Source organism: Pleurodeles waltl, chromosome 4_2 (assembly GCF_031143425.1).
Source record: "Pleurodeles waltl isolate 20211129_DDA chromosome 4_2, aPleWal1.hap1.20221129, whole genome shotgun sequence".
NCBI lineage: Eukaryota > Metazoa > Chordata > Amphibia > Caudata > Salamandridae > Pleurodeles > Pleurodeles waltl.
The window spans coordinates 728,403,735-728,426,140 of NC_090443.1; the positions used below are offsets into that span (position 1 = coordinate 728,403,735).

The 22,406-nt window shown below is 48.5% G+C and overlaps 1 protein-coding gene across 1 annotated transcript in view; it reads right to left on the reverse strand.

Moving 5' to 3' along the window:
- Positions 1 to 22,406, reverse strand: part of HFM1 (helicase for meiosis 1) — a 2,166,952-nt gene that overhangs the window by 1,602,182 nt on the left and 542,364 nt on the right. The window contains exon 6 of the mRNA XM_069233212.1: positions 17,928 to 18,128. Coding sequence (XP_069089313.1) covers positions 17,928 to 18,128 — 201 coding nt within the window. The remainder of the gene's footprint in view (positions 1 to 17,927; positions 18,129 to 22,406) is intronic.

The following is a 22,406-nucleotide window of genomic DNA, read 5'->3' on the forward strand; positions in this document are numbered from 1 at the left end:
TGTACCTTCTTGAAAACGGTCTAGACACAGCAGCAGAAGTCATAGGTTTCTGTCAAATCTCCAATATCGGCTCCATCAACGCATCATTAAAAGTTTAAAATGGTTCAGAAGAAGAAGAAGATGAATGCAATACTTCCATTAGTAGATTTGGCTTAAGATCAGTTGTGGGTAAAGGCAACCCACTATCTCTGCTGCCTTATTTATAACAGAATGATAAGACAAAACGTCGAAGGTGCAGGAAAAGGAAACTGACGTCAGCATGCCATTGAAGGTTTCTTATGGCTTTGATGACATCAGATGGAGTCGCATGCGGAGCCGTGGCTTTATAATGTCCTCGTCGAAATGGAGAGCTATGAATAAAAGTTTCTGTGGAATGCAGGCGCATTGGGATAATCAAAAGGCGAGAAATCCACAGGTAGATGTAGCCATCAGAACTGTATGTATGTGAGAAATGTAGGTTTTCTACTATAAGAGCTTATTACTAAGATTTTGTGGCTCAATTCTGATTGTGTCTGTATCTGCCATTGACCCTCATCTCCCCAATGGTACAACGACCACCAAATCAACCTCTCTCCCGCCACCTCCCACTCCCTTCTTGGAAAGAGGTACAAGAAAACCGTGAATGAGTAGGTAACATCACATGTTGTGGCCCACTACTCCCCCATCATCGCCCCACCCCCCCACACATTTAGAACAACTCATCATAACAGGCTATCAAAGGAATACTTCTGTTTTGAGTTTCTTAACACTATGGGGGTCATTCCGACCGCCGGGGCCGGGGTTGGCGGGAGCACCGCCAACAGGCTGGCGGTGCCCCGCAGGGCATTCTGACCGCGGCGGTTTGGCCGCGGTCAGAACAGGAACAGGTGTCCCGACGGTTTTCCGATGCCCTGAGGAATCCCCCATGGCGGCACAGCTTGCTGCGCCACCATGGGGGATTCCGACCCCCTCACCGCCATCCCGTTCCTGGCGGTTCCGACTGCCAGGAACAGGATGGCGGTGAGGGGTGTCGTGGGGCCCCTGGGGGCCCCTGCAGTGCCCATGCCAATGGCATGGGCACTGCAGGGGCCCCCGTAAGCGGGCCCCACATAGAATTTCAGTGTCTGCATTGCAGACACTGAAATTCGCAACGGGTGCAACTGCACCCGTCGCACCCTTCCCACTACGCCGGCTCCATTCGGAGCCGGCGTCCTCGTGGGAAGGGGTTTCCCGCTGGGCTGGCGGGCGGCCTTCTGGCCGTCGCCCGCCAGCCCAGCGGGAAACACAGAATGGCCGCCGCGGTCTTTTGACCGCGGTGCGGTCATTCAGCGGTTCCCGCCAGGCGGGCGGCTCCCGCCGCCCGCCGGGGTCTGAATGACCCCCTATGTCTTGCTATGCCTTTGTGCCTATCTAGTTCTTGGCTTCTCTGAATAGCTTTGTGTCTTTCACAGTTTCCATTTCACTGCCAGAACATCAATGTAACTGTAATTCCACGTCATTTTCTTGTCAACTTCTGAGAGAGTTTTGTTCTTCCTATTTTTCTTTTTGCCTCACTTGGCACCGGTCATTATCTTCAGTCTGAGATAATGACTTCTCTCTCGCTGGACCCAGGACATCCTGAGATTCTTCCACTATGCGTATTATGTAAGATTTAAAGTCTATTTGGAATCAAAAGCATTGGTGAATGTCCATCAATATCAGCTTTGCCTCCTTCATAGTTCCTCTGTAATCAACGTCAGCTAACTGCATTCATTAAAAGTGTTTTGCGAGATGTCTTGGGAGAGGTCGATCATTTGATCTCTAAAGGTGGTCAAACCCATCTTCCTTTCTCCTATGATTATACTATCTTCGGTAGAAGAGCGATAATGTCTCTGGTTCAAGCCCAGGGGATTCTCGATGGGCTCTCACTCTGTGCACCCTGACAATTAGGATATAATTGACAGTCTTCCTTTCGAAAAAAGCTGAATTGCTGTTGGCACAATGAGTTACATCTGCTTCTTTTTTATTTTCTCTCATGTACCAAATCATTTAGTATTGTGTCTGAAGCAATCGTCAAAGTCTCTGTATTTATCCCATAAAACAAATTCATCTGTGAGTCTTGAACTTTTAGCAGATCTTGGCTCATGGCCACTATGGCCCTCATTCCGAGCCTGGCGGGCGGCGGAGGCCGCCCGCCAGGCTTCCCCCCTCCGAAATACCGCTCCGCGGTCGTAAGACCGCGGAGGGTATTCCGAGTTTTCCCCTGGGCTGGCGGGCGGTCTTCACAAGACCGCCCGCCAGCCCAGGGGAAAACTCCCTTCCCACGATGACGCCGGCTCGTAATAGAGCCGGCGGAGTGGGAAGGTGCGACGGGTGCAGTTGCAGACACTGAAATACTTTTAGGGGCCCTCTTACGGGGGCCCCTGCCGTGCCCATGCCATAGGCATGGGCACGGCAGGGGCCCCCAGGGGCCCCGCGACTCCCCCTCCCGCCATCCGGTTCCCGGCGGGAGAACCGCCAGGAACTGGATGGCGGGAGGGGGAGTCGGAATCCCCATGCCGGCGCAGCATGCTGCGCCGGCTTGGAGGATTCCTTTGGGGCAGCGGGAAACCGGCGGGAGACCGCCGGTTTCCCTTCTCTGACCGCGGCTGAGCCGCCGCGGTCAGAATGCCCCACGGGGCACCGCCGGCCTGTCGGCGGTGCCACCGCGTCCCACGGCCCTGGCGGACTTGTTCCGCCAGGGTCGTAATGACCCCCTATGTCTTCTTTACTGGGGATACACGCTCACCCAGCGTTTCCATCTATTTGGTCATGCGTTTATGGGCTGCTGCTATGTCGGATTTTAGTGCCTGCATTTGCGTACTGACCATACCAGATATTGTGGCGTGGAGATCACTTGGGCAGGTCTGTAAGTTCTCTTTGATGAGTGGTGGTGGTGATGGTGGGTTGCATCACTTTAGTCTGGCACAGATAAGTCGCTATGCTAACCCTGTTTCTTAGGTGGCATCAATGAGTGGGAATCTTCTTTCCTGCCCTGAAGTGAGCCCCAAACAAGTACATTCTCAGATTCTTCATGGACCAAACCACAGCAAAGTCTTCCCTATTAATGGTACTTGGACACTGCTCTCTAGATAGGAGTCGCCTGCTGATATAGGCAACTGGTTGATCCGGGTCCTCCTCTTTGTTTGAAACAACATTGCCACAATCCCATGTTCAAGAGTGTCTATTTGAAAAATGAAATCTTTCCCATATTCTGGTACTCTCAGGACAGGTGCTGAACACATAGGGCCTCATTATGAGTCTGGCGGTCTTCAGACCTCCAGACCCATGTTGGAGGTCGGACCACCGCAGTCATCACAGTCTGACCACCACATTATGACCGTGGCGGAGCTGTCACAGTCCGACTGCTGGCAACACCATGTTGCCACCAGTCGGCAGCCTGGCGATCCCATCGGTTGTTATCTGCCAGCGTGGCACTGCATGCAGCGCCCCCCTGGGGATTACGAGTCCCCATACCACCAGCCTTTTCATGGGAGTTTCACTGCCCTGGAAAGGCCTGCGGAATGGGGCATTGGGGGCCCCTTTTGGGCCAATGCACTTCCCATGCACTTGGCATGGGCAGTACAGGGGCCCCCGTGCATAACCCCGTCGCGCATTCCGGATTACGGGCAGTGGAATGCACAATGGGTGCTACTGCACCCACCGCACCGCCACATTGAAGCCGGCTCGATTACGAGCTGTTTGCAATGTTACAGCCCTGTTTCCCGCTAGACAGAAACACTGTTTCTGCCCGCCGGCCCAGCAGGACATTCAAAATAGGGCCAGTGGGGTTTAGGCTGCAATGGCAGTCTAGTTGTATGAGTTTGCCACCCGCCAAACTCATAATGAGGCCCATAGTCTCCTTCAGGGTGTCAAAGGTTTTTTAGCATCCTGTGGTCCAGATGACCTACCTAGGCTGCTTTTTGGTAGTGAGCTCAGTGAAAGGGGCCACAATGGTACCAGAACCTCTTCACAAATCTCCTTGATTCTGAGTCCTAGGAGCCTCTCAACAGAGGATAGTCAGTATTTTGGGCGGGAGGGGACTCACTTGGCCTACACCCACAAGGTGACCCAAGTAGCAAACTGACCTCTGCCCTATCTTACACTTACTGGCCTTGATAGTGAGGTCTGCCTACTGCAGGGCCTGCAGAACGTCACTCAGGTGGACCAGGTGATTCTCTCATGTGGAATTAAATACAGCAATATCATCCAGATATGCTGCACTATAGTCTTTCTAACCTGAAATAGCTGTATTCACCAACCTTTGGAAAGTGACAGGCATTTTACAATTCAAAAAGCATTTCTTTGAACTCAAAGTGGCCATCTGGGGTAGAAAAAGCTGTTCTCTCCTTGGCTCCCTAGGTGAGACCAGTCAGCCAATACCCTGATGTTAAATCAAAGGTACTTAAGAAATTGGCTGCGCCCAACTTATCAATGTGCTCATCTACTCTTGGTATCAGGTGTGCATCAGTTTTAGTGACTGCATTGAGACCCAGTAATTCACACAGAACCTCATCTCTGGTTTGTCACCCTTTGAGTGAGGTTTGGGGACAAGTACCACTAGGCTAGCCCAGGGACTGTAAGAAGGCTCTATCACTCTTAGCTCCAGAATCTTGCATACTTCAGCTTTGATGTAGGCTTTGACTTTATCAGACAGTCTATAAATGTTGTTTTTGATAGGGGGGCTGTCACCTGTGTCCACATCATGGATACACAATGTTGTCTGAGCAGGAGTAAAAGGGAAGAGCTCAGCAAACTGGTTTAGGACTTGCATGAAACCAGCTTGCTGTTCTGCAGTAAGAGTCTGACAACACAATGCTCTCTAGTGAAACCTCTTTTGGGTTATTTGACAATAAGTCAGAGAAGAGTTCACTTTCCTCCTCCTGGCCTCCATCAGTGACCATGAGCATGGCCATGCCAGCCCAGTCTTGGTGTGGTTTTAGGCAATTTACATTGGGTACTCTGTGCAGATCCTTAGGGGTGCCCAAGTCTACCAGGTAAGTGACTTCTCCTTTCCTTTCCAAGATAGGATAGTGCCCGGTCCACTTGTCCTGGAGGGCCCTAGAGCCACAGGCTCCAAAACCCATACCAATTGACCTGGTTTGAATTCGACCAGGGCTGACCTTTGGTCAGGGCCTCCAGATCCCTGCTTGCTTTTTCATATACTCAACCGTGCGAGAATGCAGACTCAGTACATAGTCCACAATGTCAAGTTTGGGCTCTTTGAGGGAATCTCTCCCAACCTTCCCTCAACAAACATAAGGGACCCCCTCAGAGGATAGCCAAACAAAAGTGCAAAAGGGCTAAAGCCAACCCCCTTCTGAGGCACCTCTCTGTATGCAAACAAGAGGCAGGGTAACAGGACATCCCATATTCTTCTGAATTGTTTTGTTAAACCCATTATCATGCCTTCATCTCTCAATTAAACCATTTGTCTGAGGGTGATAGGAGGTAGTAAACTTATAGGTCACGCCACATTCATTCCACATAGCTTTTAGGTACGCTGGGAACTAGTACCTGTAGTCCAAGGGAGTTCTGGAGCTTCCTATGGCTTACAGATTAGTTCCGCTTTCCTTTGGAGCCAGTCTCTAGTCTAGGACAAGTCAGGGTTTCACAGTTGCAGGATGGTTGCCACAGGTGCATGTTATCATGCCTTTGCCTTGTGCAGACCCAGACCCTGAAGTCACAGTTGTGGGTCCCTTTTTTGTCCTTTGTTGCACGTTTGTCAGAGCTGAGATTCTGGTGTCTGACGAGCCCCTTAAGTCCTAGATTTTGGGGGCATTAGGCATATGGGTGCTGGTAGACAATGGGTTACTAGCCCCAATGGCTAGTCTGCCCCTGGTGTGACCACTTCCTGTAGAGGGGGACACATTTTCAACCCAGAAGCCTCTATTCTGCCACTTTTCAAAAATGCAGAACCCATCCCTGGCTGTTAACACCAGGAAGCCCAACCTAGTTGTGTGGCTAGCCTTCTGAGTGTGTACCCCTCTTAACTGTCTAATTTTTCCACCGGCATGGGCTGCAAATGTACCTAGGGCAGGGGGATGGCTTTGTCCCCCTCTGGGAGGTAGCCAAATTGTATTTCAGAGGCAGTGTATTTTTTGAAGCTCACAGATTTGATGTGCCACTTTCCTAGCTATCCTGACAGAGAGGGAGGTAACAACTCCCGCCCAGGCAGGCCTTTGATTCTGACTCCGAGGAGTGTTAACACTTCCTGGCAGGGGGTCAGATTCCTGTCTTGGTGGGAGGAGCTCGAAGGCTAGGGCAGAGGAAGGCTGGGGCAACCATGTGGGCAACCTCTAAAGGAGCCACCTGTGTGCACGTCATATTAAATTTGACTTTCAGCACAAGTCGGATTCGTTGAGAGAGGTTTTTTGATACCAAACATGACACATTTCAGTGGAACCATAATGGAACTGGCACCCTTGGATGCTCAGGTGCCAGCCCATATTATCCTATGAACCCCTGAACGCTTATAGTAGCCATTAATGGAAAGAGGCTATTATGGAGACATATAAGCTTGCACTTACATAGCCACACCTTTTATATAAAGCACCCTGCCTCCTGAGTTCAGGAGGCTATCTTAGGGTAACTAACATATATTAAAGATAGTGCTATGGCTTTGACACTCTTGGTGAGGGCAAAGTTGAGCTTGGGCAGTTTGTTCTGCTCCTGCAGTCTACAATGACAAGACTACTGTCATTTGTTTACTTTCACATGCTATGGGTAGCGCAGACGTACCAAGGACATACGATGGTGCTAAAGTGATTGTCAATTGGGGATACCAGTTCACATGCATCATATTTTAGGGAGAGAGCACTAGCTGGCACTGGGGCCTGGTTAGCAGGCTCCAGTGCACCTTTGGATTCATAACCATCAGCACTGGAGAAAAAAGCATGGAGGTGACCATACAAATAGGGAACTTTCCTACACATGCCCCTGAAGTTCTTGTTCGCTCTCGAGCCAGTGGCTGTTTTGGTCACATTCTGATCCTATGTAGCTGCCACCCACCCTTCGGTGACTGCCAAACTCCCTGGGAAGTTGTAGCAATGAATCCATCGTCGCACACCTCAGAGCTATGCAAGGATTCCTTTTTGAGTTGTGACCTAGAAGCTTCTCTGCAAGCCATGTCTTTGGGCAATGCACACAGGTTGTTACTTGAGGCCTTTTGTGTCATGGGGAGAGACAATTTGAATCTGGAAAAGCTACAGGAATTCACTCCAAATGCAACCTTTCAATTCATATCCTAGGAATTATGTGCCCCATCGCCTTCTCTCACCGAAACACATATGCATCCCTTCTCTTTTATCACCCCTTTCTCTTTTCCCTCATTTCACCGCCACTATCGCCAAGTGCAACTATCTGTCTGATATTCCAGCTCTCAGTATGTCTATTTATTTGTTTCTAACATCAACTTTTCTTTTTCTATCTCCTATTCTGCCTTTCTTTCGCACTTTCTCCATATCTCTTTCTTACTTGCTGTGTACACCTCTATCATTCTCCTTATCACTTGTTGTGTCCCTCTCTGGTTCTTCCTCTTTTGATCTTGCCTTCTCTACTTCTTTTCTTCTCTGTGGTGCCACTCATTCTACCTATGTTCTTCTCTCTGTCCCTCTCATTTTCCCTATCTTTTTCAATCTGTGTCTCTCAGTCTACAAATCCCATCCCTGTCTCTCTCACTCCTGTGTCTCACCTATAGGGGTTTTAGTTGTTTCTTTTATTTCTCACACCCTTATTCCTCATCTCATTCGATATCTCTCCTTCGAGTGTTATTTAATTTATCTGTCTTGCGAACCTTCCTTTTTCTCCAGTCATGCTCTTGCCTCTTAATCCCACTCACTTGACTTCCCTTTGCCCCTTGACACCTACTGTTATATTTTGTTGTGTCCCATTTATTGCCTTGCTGCAGACAGTAACAGAAAGTGCTCTTCTGTTTAGTGGAGAGCTAAAATCAAAGGAGAATCAACTGGTGGAATTTCATTTATTATTCTGTACCTTTTATGAAGGACATTCCACCAGTGGATTGTACTCTACAATTCGGGCTACCTCCTGGAATGCCAATAGCCTCTAAACTAAGCTATAGAATGAAGGAGAGAGCTAGGACAGAGCAGATGAGGTAGTATCACTTCTTTGTTCTCATAGACCAGGAGATCTTTGACACTCTCTCCCGCCTTTATCTCCTCTCCATTATTCCTTTCGTAATTCACCTTCTTGTCTCCATCCTCTCCACTTTCGCTTCCGAGCTTTTGTTCTCTCTCATTACCAATTCCCGCTCTTCTCTCCACTTGCTTTCATCACTTTTTCTCCCTAACCTCTTCCTCCACACTCCCTCTGTCTACCTTTCAGGCATTCTTATTCTCCCTGCTCTCCTTTTCTTCTTCCCCTTTTTCTTTTGTCTCCCCACATTGCCCTCTTCACCCAATCTATTTTGTTATTCTCCTGCCCATATCTATTCTCTGTCCCCTTTGTCATTGTGTCCCAAGATGAATATATTTCATAATAATGTTTTCAAAAAGAAATTGTTTTGAGTTGTCAAAAAAAGTTTTCTTTTTGCTCATATTGGTTGTTATGCGTTATTTTTATTTTTGCTCAGTGGACAACGGGAGTCCCCTTGCAGTTTTTAAATTGATCAGATGGCAGCAGGCCCCCGGGGCTCATCTGGGTGATGCTGGAGACAAAAGCAGAACCTCTTAAAAAGCCACCACTCAAAATTTGTCTCACTGCACAGCCCCTTTGCCCCCTGCCTCCAGTAACATTAGTGCTGGCTGTGATGCTCAAAAACAGCTCTGCCACTCCCCAAGGCCTCAATTTCACGCTCAGAAACTCTGAATAGGAGGCAACCCACCACCTGCTGTGTCGCTTCAGTTTGGCCCATCGTTGAACTGCGCATGGCAATGAGCCAGCCAGGCTCTGTACTTCGTGTAACTGGTCTCTGCTCTAAGGGTGCAGCAGCCTATCATGTTGAGCACCAGTGGCCGGCATGTTCAGGACTATGGTCGCTGCTGATTGTACCATAGGTTTTGACTGTGGCAGTCCTGTTGCCGGATGCTCCACTGGTCCGTACCTTGGACCACAGAAGGATAGCTTGTTAAGTTGAGGGTCACCTCATTCTGGTGTCGCTGAAGAGGCAGAGGCCACAACATGGCCACCGCCAGTATTCTAGTCGTGCAGAACCCCGGCAGCCTGCCCTTGTGCAAGTAAGTTTTACCCCTCCATCGCTCAGCGGGGAGCTCAAATTTTGCCATTGGTTCTCATGGCATGTTCTCTAATCTTGCAGGGGTGCAGAGGTCCTCCATACAGGGTGAGGAACCCAGGCGGGGGAGATCAGATTGGAGCTCACGCAGATGCACATCTCCCAAAACGTGAACTTTTAACACATTGCTTGTACACAAGAGTGATAAGATGTCTTGGAACTCCTATCTGAATTGGGTCAGGAGGGAGCATAGATTAAATTAATTTGAGATTGTTTCAAAAAAAGCTTGATCAAGCGAGGTCTGGAAGAGCAAATGGCATTCACCATTTAGTAGCACTTCTGTGCAGCACAAACCATCCTGAGACTGTCGGTCACTGCTAAGGCCCCATCATCAGCCTGTGGTGGTGCACGACTGCCCTGAAGGATGGTGGTGCCTGCAGAGAATACTGGAGACCTGTGATGCAATACCTGGGGGCGGCAAGGGACGCTTTACTGAAGAGCCTCTCAGGTCCAAAATGGAGTCTGGGAGATTCAAGAGGTGAGGAGCCAGGCCTTGAGAGAGACTTGTGTTCAGTGGAGTGCCCCAAGAGCAGATAATGGCTGCCATGCCACCCCCTTGATGGCACAGAGGCCCCAGAGAGGCAGGAAGGTGGGATTCTCTGCCGGGGAGAGTAGCCATGATTCTCCAGGATGCGATGGTGTGGCAGGCCTTGGACCTCGTGGTCAGGCCCATTAGAGGAACAGCAAGGGGTGGCCTCCTTGTTTTTTGTGACTGAACATGCTGCTGGGATGGATTTGCGGGTGAGGGTTGTAGAGCATGCTGGTGGCGCCACCACTTGATGGTGCAAGGATTGTGGCTGCTTGTGCCACCCTCTCTCCATGGGTAGGGATCGAGCGGGCCTCCTGTTAGTCTCCCTGAGGTCCTGGACACCCTACACCTGGATCATTTTCATGTGGGGTGTGCCCCCCCCAGTCTATGGATTGCATTTAGTGCCTTGGGAGTAGGCCGCATCTACAAGAGGGGAGACTGACCTCATTGCCGGCCGCATGATAGCAGTTAATCGTGCCACCCACCCTTATGGGGGGGTACAGAAGTGCGGTGGGCCACTCCTCAACAGGCTGTTTCCCGGAGTTCGTCACATCATCATTCAAGATAGCAAAGGAAAAACCTCAGTCCAAACAGGGGAAACTGGACACATTTGCTAAACCTCTGGTGCCGGCAGCATATGGGGGGTGGATGACACCAGGCCTGTGGTGGTGTTCATGGATGCGGAAGGGGTCCCCCCATCTGGGGATGAAGGACATCCTGTGGGCTACTGAATCATCGCACCACGTGCTGGAGACCCAAAATGGGGCAGTGAGAGGGAATGTGGCCCTGCTTCGGCAAGGCTTGAAGAAAACCACACAATGTGTGACCTAGGCTGAAACATGGCTGCCTATGGTGTGAGACCTGACCCAGATAGTTCAGAAATGTAGGGGTCTCTCTGGTGAACTGGCAGCCCGTGTGAAGGATGCCGAAGGGGGATCCAGGCATAATAACTTGTGATTCTTGCAGTTCTCAGAAGGGGTGGAGGGTCTGAGACCAGAGCGGTTCCTGGAGGACTGGTTGCGGCCCTTCCTCCCAGCCGACCAGATAGCCAACTGTTTTCCCATCGAAAGGGTGCATAGAGTCCCAGCATAGAAGTCGGTGCCCCAGGGCCACCTTGCACCTGCTGATAGTGCAATTCTTGAACTACAGGGACAGAGACCTGGTGCCCTGTAGGAAAGTACCCTCTTTTTGGCATGTTACCTCCAGCTTCTGCCTAATGTCAGTGTGTTTGACTGTGTCACTGGGATCCTGATCTCTGTCACTGCATACTGGTAACCCAGTATTTCATCCCAAATTGGCATACTGGTCAACCCTTATAAGTCCCTCGTGCCAAAGACATTGGAGTTCCAGGGGACCCCTATGGGCTGCAGCGTTTCTTTTGCCACCGATAGGGAGCCCGTGCAAAGGCTTCTACAGGACTGGCATTGCAACTTGTGTGACATGGTGCACGCACCCTTTCACAGCCATTTACATGGCACTGGGTCACTTATAAGTCACCCATAAACCAGGACTTCCAACCCTGAAGGCTGGGCGCTGTGCACCTGTGTGTGAGGGCACCCCTGCACTAGCAGAGGTGCCCCCATGACATCCAGGACCATTTTCCTAGACTTCGTGAGTGCAGGGATGCCATTTTACGTGTGCACTACACATAAGTTACTACCTATGTGCAGTTTCACAATGGTAACTCCGAATATAGCCATGTTTGGTTTCAAACATGTTGGAATCACACCCCCATGTTTTTGCAAACATTGGTTGTATGGTTCCATGCACCCTGGGGGGTCCTTAGAGGACCCCCAGTATTGCCATTTCAGCCTTCTGAGGTTTTTTCAGGCAGCCCCAGCTGTTGCCACCTCTCAGACAGTTCTGCCCTCCTGTTGCTTGTAAAGCTTGAGCCCAGGAAGGCAGAACAAAGGGTTTCCTTTAGGAAAGGGGTGTTACACCCTCTCCCTTTGGAAGTAGGTGTTACAGGCTTGGGAGGGGTAGCCTCCCAAGCCACTGGAAATGCTTTGAAGGACACATTTGGTGCCCTCCTTGCATACTCCAGTCCCTGCTCTGGCATGAAACTGGACAAAGGAAAGGGGAGTGACCACTCCCCTGTCCATCACCATACCAGGGGTGGTGCTTAGAGCTCCTCCAGAGGGTCCCTGGATTTTGTCATCTTGGATTCAAGGTTGGCAGGGAACTCTGGGAGCATCTGAGTGGCCAGTGCCAGCAGGTGACGTCAGAGCCCTCCCCTAATATGTGCTTACCTGGTTAGATGACCAATCCCCCTTTCAGTGCTATTTAGGGTGTCTCTTTTGGGTGGTGTAGGAGGCTGGCCTGGCTTATACTGGGTACCTGATGGTACTTACACCTTGTGCCAGGTCCTGTTATCCCTTATTAGTAGATTAGTAGTGTTCTAGCAGCTTAGGCTGATAGAGGTAGCTCTACCAGAGCAGCTTAGGCTGAACTAGGAGACATGCAAAGCTCCTACTATACTACTTATATCATATGGCACTAAATCATAAGAAAACACAATACTCAGAGTTACTAAAAATAAAGTTACTTTATTTTAGTGACAATATGCCAAAAGTATCTCAGAGGATATACTCCCTTAGGAGGTAAGTAATATACACAAAATATACACACAAACCAAAAGCAGGTAGGTAAAACACTTAGAAAAGTAGTGCAAACACTGTAGAACACAATGGAATGCAATAGGAGAAAATAGGTCTGGGGCAACACAAACCATATACTCCAAAAGTGGAATGCGAACCACGAATGGACCCCAGGCCTAGTGTAATGTGTAGAGGGTCACTGGGAGTGTAAGAAAACACTAAGGGTGTCCAAGATACCCCACCCAAGACCCTGAAAAGTAGGAGTAAAGTTACCCTACTACCCCAGAAAGACAGTAAGGTCGAGATAGGGGATTCTGCAAAGACAACAACTGACTGCAAAGCAATGAAGATGGATTCCTGGACCCGAGGACCTGCAAAGGAAGGGGACCAAGTCCAAGAGTCACGCAAGTGTCCAGGGGGGGCAGGGGCCCACTAAACCCCGGATGAAGGTGCAAAAGGGCTGCCTCTGGGTGGAAGAAGCTGAAGATTCTGCAACAACGGAAGGAGCCAGGAACTTCTCCTTTGGTCAGAAGATGTCCCACGGGGTGCTGGAGGATGCAGAGTTGCTTCCACACAGAAAGACCGCAAACAAGCCTTGCTAGCTGCAAGAGTCATCGTTGAAGATTTTGAGTGCTGCCAGGGCCCAGGAAGGACCAGGAGGTTGCCCCTTGGAGGAGGAGACAGAAGGGGTGCTCAGCAATTGAGAGAGCCCACGCAGAAGCAGACAACACCCGCAGAAGCACCTGAGCAGGCATTCAGAAAATCTGAGCACGGCGGTCGTCTCAGCACAACAAAAGAGGGTCCCACGAAGTCGGAGGCCAACTCAGCGAGTTGGGCAATGCAGGACGGAGTGCTGGGGACCTGGGCTGTGCTGTGCACAAAGGAAGTCTTGCAAAAGTGCACAGAAGCCCTAGCAGCTGCAGATCACGCAGTACACAGGATTACTGTCTGGCATGGTGAGGCAAGGACTTACCTCCAGCAAATTTGGACAGAAGGCCACTGGACTGTCGGGGTCACTTGGATCCAGCTCCTGTGTTCCAGGGACCACGCTTGTCATGATAAGAGGGGACCCAGAGGACCGCTGATGCAGAAGTTTGGTGCCTGCGTTGGCAGGGGGGAGATTCCGTCGACCCACAGGAGATTTCTTCTTGGCTTTCAGTGCAGGGTGAAGACAGACAGCCCTCAGAGCATGCACCACCAGGAAACAGTTGAGAAAGCCGGCAGGATTATGCGCTACAATGTTGCTGGTAGTCGTCTTGCTACTTTGTTGCGGTTTTGCAGGCATCCTGAAGCAGTCAGCGGTCGATCCTTGGCAGAAGTCAAAGAGAGAAGTGCAGAGGAACTCTGGTGAGCTCTTGCATTCGTTATCTGAAGAGAAACCCACAGGAGAGACCCTAAATAGCCCTCAGAGGAGGATTGGCTATCTAACCAGGTAAGTACCTATCAGGAGAGGTCTCTGACACCACCTGCTGGCACTGGCCATTCAGAGGTCTCCGTTGTGCCCTCACACCTCTGCATTCAAGATGGCAGAGGTCTGGGACACACTGGAGGAGCTCTGGGCACCACCCCTGGGGTGGTGATGGACAGGGAAGTGGTCACTCCTCTCTCCTTTGTCCAGTTTCGCGGCAGAGCAGGGGATGGGGGCTCCCTGAACTGGTGTAGACTGGCTTATGCAAGGAGGGCACCATCTGTGGCCTTCAAAGCATTTCCAGAGGCTGGGGGAGGCTACTCCTCTCCAGCCCTTAACACCTATTTCCAAAGGGAGAGGGTGTAACACCCTCTCTCAGAGGAAATCCTTTGTTCTGCCTTCCTGGAACTGGGCTGCCCAGACCCCAGGAGGGCAGAAACCTGTCTGAGGGTTGGCAGCAGCAGTAGCTGCAGAGAAAACCCCAGAGAGCTAGTTTGGCAGTAGCCAGGGTCCATGCTGGAGCCCCGGGGATGCATGGGATTGCCACCCCAATACCAGATTTGGCTTGGGGGGACAATTCCATGATCTTAGACATGTTATATGGCCATGTTCGGAGTTACCATGGTGAAGCTAAACATAGGTATTGACTTATATGTAGTTCACGTGTGTAATGGTGTCCCCGCACTCACAAAGTCCGTGGAAATTGCCCTGAACACTGTGGGGGCACCTTGGCTAGTGCCAGGGTGCCCTCACACTAAGTAACTTTGCACCTAACCTTCACTAATAGAGGGTTAGACATATAGATGACTTATAAGTTACTTAAGTGCAGTGTAAAATGGCTGTGAAATAGCGTGGACGTTATTTCACTCAGGCTGCAGTGGCAGTCCTGTGTAAGAATTGTCTGAGCTCCCTATGGGTGGCAAAAGAAATGCTGCAGCCCATAGGAATCTCCTGGAACCCCAATACCCTGGGAAGCTAGGTACCATAAACTAGGGAATTATAAGGGTGTTCCAGTGTGCCAATCAGAATTGGTAAAATTAGTCACTAGCCTGCAGTGACAATTTTAAAAGCAGAGAGAGCATAAACACTGAGGTTCTGGTTAGCAGAGTCTCAGTGATAAGTGATACAGTTAGGCACCACACAGGGAACACATACAGGGCACAAATTATGAGCACTGGGGTCCTGGCTAGCAGGATCCCAGTGACACAGGCAAAAACAAACATAAACACAAGTAAAAATGGGTGTAACATGCCAGGCAAGATGGTACTTTCCTACAGGTGGTTCTCCAGATTCGGATTGCAAGACTCCAGCAGGACGCCTCTGCATCCTCCACTTCAATTTCTCACCAAAGAAACTGCATCTGGACCCTACAGGAACTCTACAAACTGCAACAAAGAAGCAAGACGCCTTCTGCAACATTGTATCTTCAGCTCCAGCCAGCAACTGCAACTGTTTACCAGTTGTGCATCCTCTGAGGACTGCCCGTCTTCAGCCTGCACCAGAAGGGGCGAAGGAATCTCCCTTGGGGTGAAGGAGTCACTCCCCTTCTTCAGCAGGCACCTACTGCAACGGTGACTAGCTGTGTGGATCCCCTCACCTACTGAGCTACGTGGATCCTGCATCACGGGTGGTGGACTGAAGGGGTCATGATGGTTCTGACGGTCCTGATGTCCTTCTGTCTAACTTTGGTGGAGGTAAGAGCTTGCCCCCCCCACACAAGACAGTACCCTGTGCACCGCATATTTTGCAGTTGCCAAGGCTTGTTGGCGTCCTTCCACAAAGTTCTTCATGCATCGTGAAGCTCCTGCCCCTAGCACCCTATCCTGTGATGCACATCTTCCTGAGTAGTTCTCGGGCAGCATGGGAGCTTTTGTCGTAGTTCTGCGCGGGCCTCCTTTTGCACCTCCTTTGTCCTCGAGCTGTGGGAATGCTGTGCGCACTGCCTGGTCTTCTGTGGGCTCTCTGAGTTGCTGAGAGCCCCCTCTGACTCTTCCACCTGGGTAGTGTCCACCTGGTCCTTCTTGGTCCTGGGTAGTGCTATTTTCCGCTAACCGTGAGCTTTGCGTGTGGCAAGGCTTGTAGCCATCTCCAGCAATGCAAACCAGACTACAATCCTCCATCCGGCGTGGGACATCACTTTCACCAATCAGGAACCTGATTCTGTCTTCTTGGGTGCAATACTGACTGTTCTTCTTCACCGGTGGTTCTTCTTTTGCATCTTCATCCATCTTAGCAAGGGCTCCTGTTCTCCCTGGACTCTTCTGTGCTTCTTGGACTTGGTCCCCTTCTTCCACATGTCTTCAGGTTCAGGAGTCCACTGTTGGTGTCTTGCAGTCTCTTCTGGTTCTGGCATAATCTTCTTTCTTGTGTTTCTGTATGTTCTGGGAAAGTTACTGTATTTTACTCCTGCTTTCCTGGGATCTGGGGTGGGTTCTAGTACTTACCTTTGGTGTTTTCTAATACTCCCAGTGCCCCTCTACACACTTAATTTGCCTAGGTGGAAAACCAACATTCGCATTCTACTTTCTTAGTATATGGTTTGTGCTCCCCCTAGGCCCATTTCTAAATATTGTGATTTTCACCAATTGCACTGTTTTCTAACTGTTTTTATGTCTCTTTCTGCAAACTAGTGTATATAACTTGTGTATTACTTACCTCCTAAGGAAGTTTAGTCTCTATGGTATTTTGGGTATTTGTGTCACCAAAAAAGGTACCTTTATTTTTGTAACACTGATTGGTTTCTTTCATTTGTGTAAGTACATAGTGTTTCTACAGTGGTATTGCATGAGCTTTGCATGTCTCCTAGATAAGCCTTGGCTGCTCATCCACAGTTACCTCTAGAGAGACAGGCTTCTAGACACTGACTAAATTACACTAATAAGGGATACCTGGTATAAGGTGTAAGTACCATTTGTGCCCACCACACACCAGGCCAGCCTCCTACAGTATTCTATACATAAAATAATGTTTATTACAAGGGCCCCAAAAATCCCGATGGGTCTGGTTAAAGGAGTTACCGGTCGTATCTGAATTTCTAGAATAATCAAAAATCTCTGGGTGAAATCCCAGGGAAAAATGAGAAAAGACTATGGTAATTAGGACCAGATTTATTGATTCCCCTGGTAATGCCTAATTCCTCTAGGGAATTTCAGTGTCTACCCTTATAATCCCTATGAAGTACACCTTTTAGCCCTCCTGTTTCACCAGAGATTCAAGTAGATTCTCCTACCTGTAACTCCAGATTTGCCTTTATTGAGCACGCCGCTCAGAATGGCACACTAAGAACAGAGAACTTGTGAGAGCCGAAGCAGCAGAAACCTGCAGTGAATCTTTTTAAGGCGGGGGTGAGGATACGAGGATGAGGGTATATACAGGAACCCTTTAGAGCAACGTAGACCAGGACTGTGACATATGGCTCCCATGGCCTAGATTTCATGGCTGAATGCATTCCCACCAAGAAGGCGGTTGCAGAGGACCAGGGCCACATGAATGGGACAGCTAATACAATAAAGCTGGAGATACACACATCATTAACAACAATCATAATCGGCGTAAAAGTCCTGACACAATAAAGTGCAGTTGCGTGATAGCACCGGGGTAGCATGATGCATGGCCTAGAGACTGCTCCTACAATATACTTCTACCACCTACTCTTGTATTTATTTTATTTATTTGTGAACCTGAAGTTTCGATTTAGTATATCACGTTCTCTTCAAGCCGGTACCGAAAAACAGACAATGCAACTCACTGCGTAAGAGCCCAAAAGACTAAAAATTTGATTTGAGGTTCGAGATTTAAATCAGTCAGTTGATGGACCGCTATTCATTCTTAATTTTTGGTGCTGAAAAAAATAAACAATGAATAGTTCCAACTTTAACGACTTAAATCTCGAACCTCAACTCAAATTTTGTTGTTGACAGAAAATGAGAAACATGACAAAACACAATGGGGAGAAAATGGATGGTACCTAGAGGAGCAAATTTTTTAGCTATACATTTAAACCTTATAAACAGTTTATAGTCCTCACAAGATTTCAAAGAGAGAGATTGTGAAGGAGCTGGATGATGAGGTAAGCACGTGACAATTACTGCTTTGCTACTCCAAAAAAGTTTCATTTAAGTATGAAATAAATAGTCTGAATACCACCAGGGTTGGTTTTTGGTCCGCGTATGTCTGTATAACACTGGCGATTTTGTAGTTAAGAGTTAAATCAAATTTAAATTCTGTTTGATTGCTGCTGCACGGATATCCCAAAACAACTTTACGCAGTTTTACTGGACGATGACTTTCATCCACTTGTAAGCACACTGCAGGCGATGAACCATCTGAAAGCCACTCTGCAATCTTTAAAGAAAAATACACGTTACTGTTAAAGCAATCAATGTAGCAAGATCGCAGCTCAACAACTTAATGATTTAATGAAAGCATGTATTTTGTTCTATTGTGCAAAGCAATTGACAGGCTTATAATCAAGGAAAAGTAGGCCTATTTAACAATAATCCGAGTTATCCACCGGGGTTTTTTCTTTTAAATGATCAGTGAATGTCTTTCTCTATCAAAGATATCACGGGCACACATATTTCAAAGAGAAAACAATATATTTTTTAACGAAAATTATAAAATATAATGCATCACAATAAGGTTTAATAAAAGCCTTCAAAACCATCCTTTTAAAATGAAAATGGAAATATAAAAAGGTAGAACCCTCTTCACAATTATTAATTCATTGTGATTTTTAATTAGAACCGTTAGCGTATAATATCACTATCTTAAAAGATGCACAATTAATATAACAGATTTGGCAAATAGGGCTCACATTTTGTTTACTTTGACATGTGAACAGAACTATAACGTGGTGCAGGCCGTAGAGTACCTACCTCGCACCTTGTCAGACCATTCACATATAAAGTTGACAATTTCTTTAATCGGCCCCTCCCTCAAACGTCGAATTTGAGGGTTCCCATTCACTGTTGTATTTGGACCTATATTTCTAGCTCACAGCAAAGTTGATTGAGGATTTGATATGTCAATATTGGCTTCATACTGTATGAAGCTGACCTGGTTTGTAGTGGGTACCCTGAGTACTTACACGTTATACCAGGTCCAGTTATCCCTTATTAGTGAAATATAGTTGTGTTCTAGCAGCTTATGCTGATAGAGGTAGCTGTAGCAGAGCAGCTTAGGCTGAACTAGGAGACATGCAAAGCTCCTGCAATACCACTATAGTTACACAGTACTTATACACAATAAAAGACAATACTCAGTGTTACCAAAACTAAAGTAACTTTATTTTATTGACACAAGGCCAAAAATATCTTAGAGGCAATACTCCTTCTGGAGGTAAGTATTATACACAATATTTACACTAGACACCAAAATCAGGTAATTAAATAGTCATAGCATAGTGCAAACAATAGAAAATACCATAGAATGCAATAGGAAGAAATAGGCCTAGGGGCAACACAAACCATACACTAAGAAAGTGGAATGCGAATCACGAATTCCCCCCTAGGCAAGTGTAGTGTGTCACTGGGAGTGTAAGAAAACCACAAATGTGAGTAAAATACCCCACCCCAGAGCCCAAGAAAGTAGGAGTAAAGTACCGCAAGTTTCCTTAGGACACACTACAAGTCGTGATTAGAGTTATTGCAAGAACCAAGCAAGACTGCAAGCAACAAATGGTGGATTCCTGGACCTGAAGACCTGTAAAGAGAGGAGACCAAGTCCAGAAGTCGCAGAAGATTCCAGGAAGGACTGGAGCGCCATCTGCAAACTTAGAAGATGGTGCAAAAGAGGATTCTCTGGTTAGAAGAAGTCTGCAGAAGAGCACCAAAGAAGATGGCTGCAGGTTTCTGCATGATGCAAAGGATGTCCCATGTGGAAATGTTGGATGCAGGCGAGCTGCAGTGCTGGATTCATCCAACAAGCCTTGGTTCAAGCATTGTTGCGGATTGAGTCCAAATGGCTCTGCCTGGACCCAGGAGGGACCTGGGGGCCTCAACTTGGACTGAAAAGGCAGAGGGGGCTCCCAACACTGGAGGGAACCCACAGATGACCAGGCAGCACCCACGGAGGTCGTAGGACAATGGGACAAAGAAGGTGCAATTTGTAGTTGCTGCAGCAATACAAATGAAGGTCCTACGCCGCCGGAGAACAACTCAGTGAGTTGAGCATCGCAGGATAGAGTGCTGGAGACCTGGGCCAGGGTGTGCATTAAGGATTCTTGCAAATAGTGCACAGAGGCCTCAGGAGGTGAAGATGACATGGTGCACAGGGGTACTGTGGCAAACGGGGAAGGGAAGCTCTTACCTCCTCCAAATTTGGACAGCAGGACCTTAGGACAGTCTGTGTAGAAGGGGTCCACCACCTGTGTTCCAAGGAGCATGCTCATCGCCAGGAAAGGAGTCCAAGAGCACTGGTCATCCTCTGACAAGGTGCCTGCTGGAGCAGGGGAGTGACTCCATCACTCCACGGGAGATTTCTTCGGTCCTTCTGGTGCAGGGTGAAGACAGGGAGTCCTCAGAGCGTGCACACTGTGGAAACTGTTGCAGTTGCTGGCTGGAGCTGAAGTTGCAGAGTCGAAGTAGCCCTTCTGGATACTTTGTTGCATTTACAGTGGTTCCTGGTGCAGTCTGCGGTTGATCCGAGGTCAGAAGACAAAGCAGTGTTTGCAGAGGATTCCTGATGGAAACTTGCCAGCAGAATCTGAAGAGGACCCCACAGGAGAGACCCTAAATATCCCTGAGAGGGGGATTGGCTACCCAACCAGGTATGCACCTATCAGGAGGGGTCTCTGATGTCACTTGCTGGTACTGGCCACTGAGAGGCCTCCTGAGTGTCCCCACAACTTGGAAAACAAGATAGCGGAAGTCTGGGACACATTGGAGGAGCTCTGGGCACCACCCCTGGGGTGGTGATAGACAGGGGAGTGGTCACTCCCCTTTCCTTTGTCCAGTTTTGCACCAGAACAGGGACTGGGGGTCTCTGAACCGGTGTAGACTGATTTATGCAAGGAGGGCACCATCTGTACCTTCAAAGCATTCCCAGAGACTCTGGGAGGCTACTCCTCCCAAGCCTGTAACACCTATTTCCAAAGTGAGAGGGTGTAACACCCTCCTACCAAAGGACATTCTTTGTTCTGCCTTCCTGGGACTGAGCTGCTCAGACCCCAGGAGGGCAGAACCCTGTCTGTGAGGTGGCAGCAGTGCAAGCCTCAGAGAACTGGTTTGGCAGTACTGGGGGCCCATGCTGGAGCCCCCAGGATGCATGGAATCGGCTCCCCAGTACCATATTGTGAATGGGGGGACAATTCCATGATCTTAAACACCTTACATGGCCATATTCGGAGTTGCCATTGTGAAGCTACATATAGGTATTGACCTATATGTAGTGCAAGCTTGTAATGGCATCCCCGCACTCACAAAGTCCGGGGATTTGGCCCTGGACAGCGTGGGGGCACCTTTGTTATTGCAAGGGTGCCGTCAGACTCAGTAACTTTGAACCTAGCCTTCAGCAAATGAAGGTTAGTCATATAGGTGACTTATAAGTTACATAAGTGCAGTGAAAATGGCTGTGAAATAGTGTGTGCACTATTTCAAGCAGGCTGCAGTGGCAGCCCTGTGGAAGGGTTTGTCTGAGCTCCTTATGGGTGGCAAAAGAAATGCTGCATCCCATAAGGATCTCCTGGAACCCCAATGCCCTGGGTACCTAGGTACCATATACTAGGGACTTATAAGGGGGGGTCCAGTGTGCCAATTTGAATTGGTAAATTAAGTCACTCACCTATAGTGACTAATTTTGGAGCAAAGAGAGTATAAGCACTGAGGTTCTCATTAGCAGAGCCTCAGTGACACAGTTAAGCACTACTGACAACACACACAAATGTTGCAAATGGGTGTCACCACACCCACAAACAACATATATAGCGGTCCATTACAAATGGGGGCTATGATAACTATGCCTCTATTGTATTTCCACAGGTATCAATGACGGACACCATAAATGATAGGTATCATCTTATGACACCACATTAGTAAGGTGAATTGCACCATATCACAGAGCATGTATTATTTATGCTTTCATTAGAGGTAGTCAAACAAGGAGTAGCACCAAGGAATGCACCTTGGTCCTGAAGAGGAGCCTAGGGCTAAGGCTCCAAAACATTTAGACTAGGAAGTCAGATACATTACACCCCCCACTTCAGCAGCCCCTTTTCAATCATACCGCTTCCAAGAGATCTATTAAATCATTGGAATTACTATGAGACAGATATTTTTAACTCACCAAAGACCCCACTACTCCCATCTCACCTGTGATTCACATTGACGAGACTACATCAGTGCTCCCACGTATCCTATAGGTCATGGCACGCCTCACTTCGTAGCGGAATGGGAAAAAAACAGATGATGAAGCATGCCACCAAGGGGTAACCCTGGAGGGTGAGGGTTTTTTTAACTAGGAAAATCCTTTTTCCTATCCATCCTGTGGTAGTTCTTTTGGCTGGGCCTCATTTGTAATGTAACACTGGGAAATGTCATTCCATGCAGCAGCCCAGGGGAAGTTCACTGACCTATACACACTATTCAGAGAAGCAGCTTGTAAGCAAATGTTTTTTTTGCATGA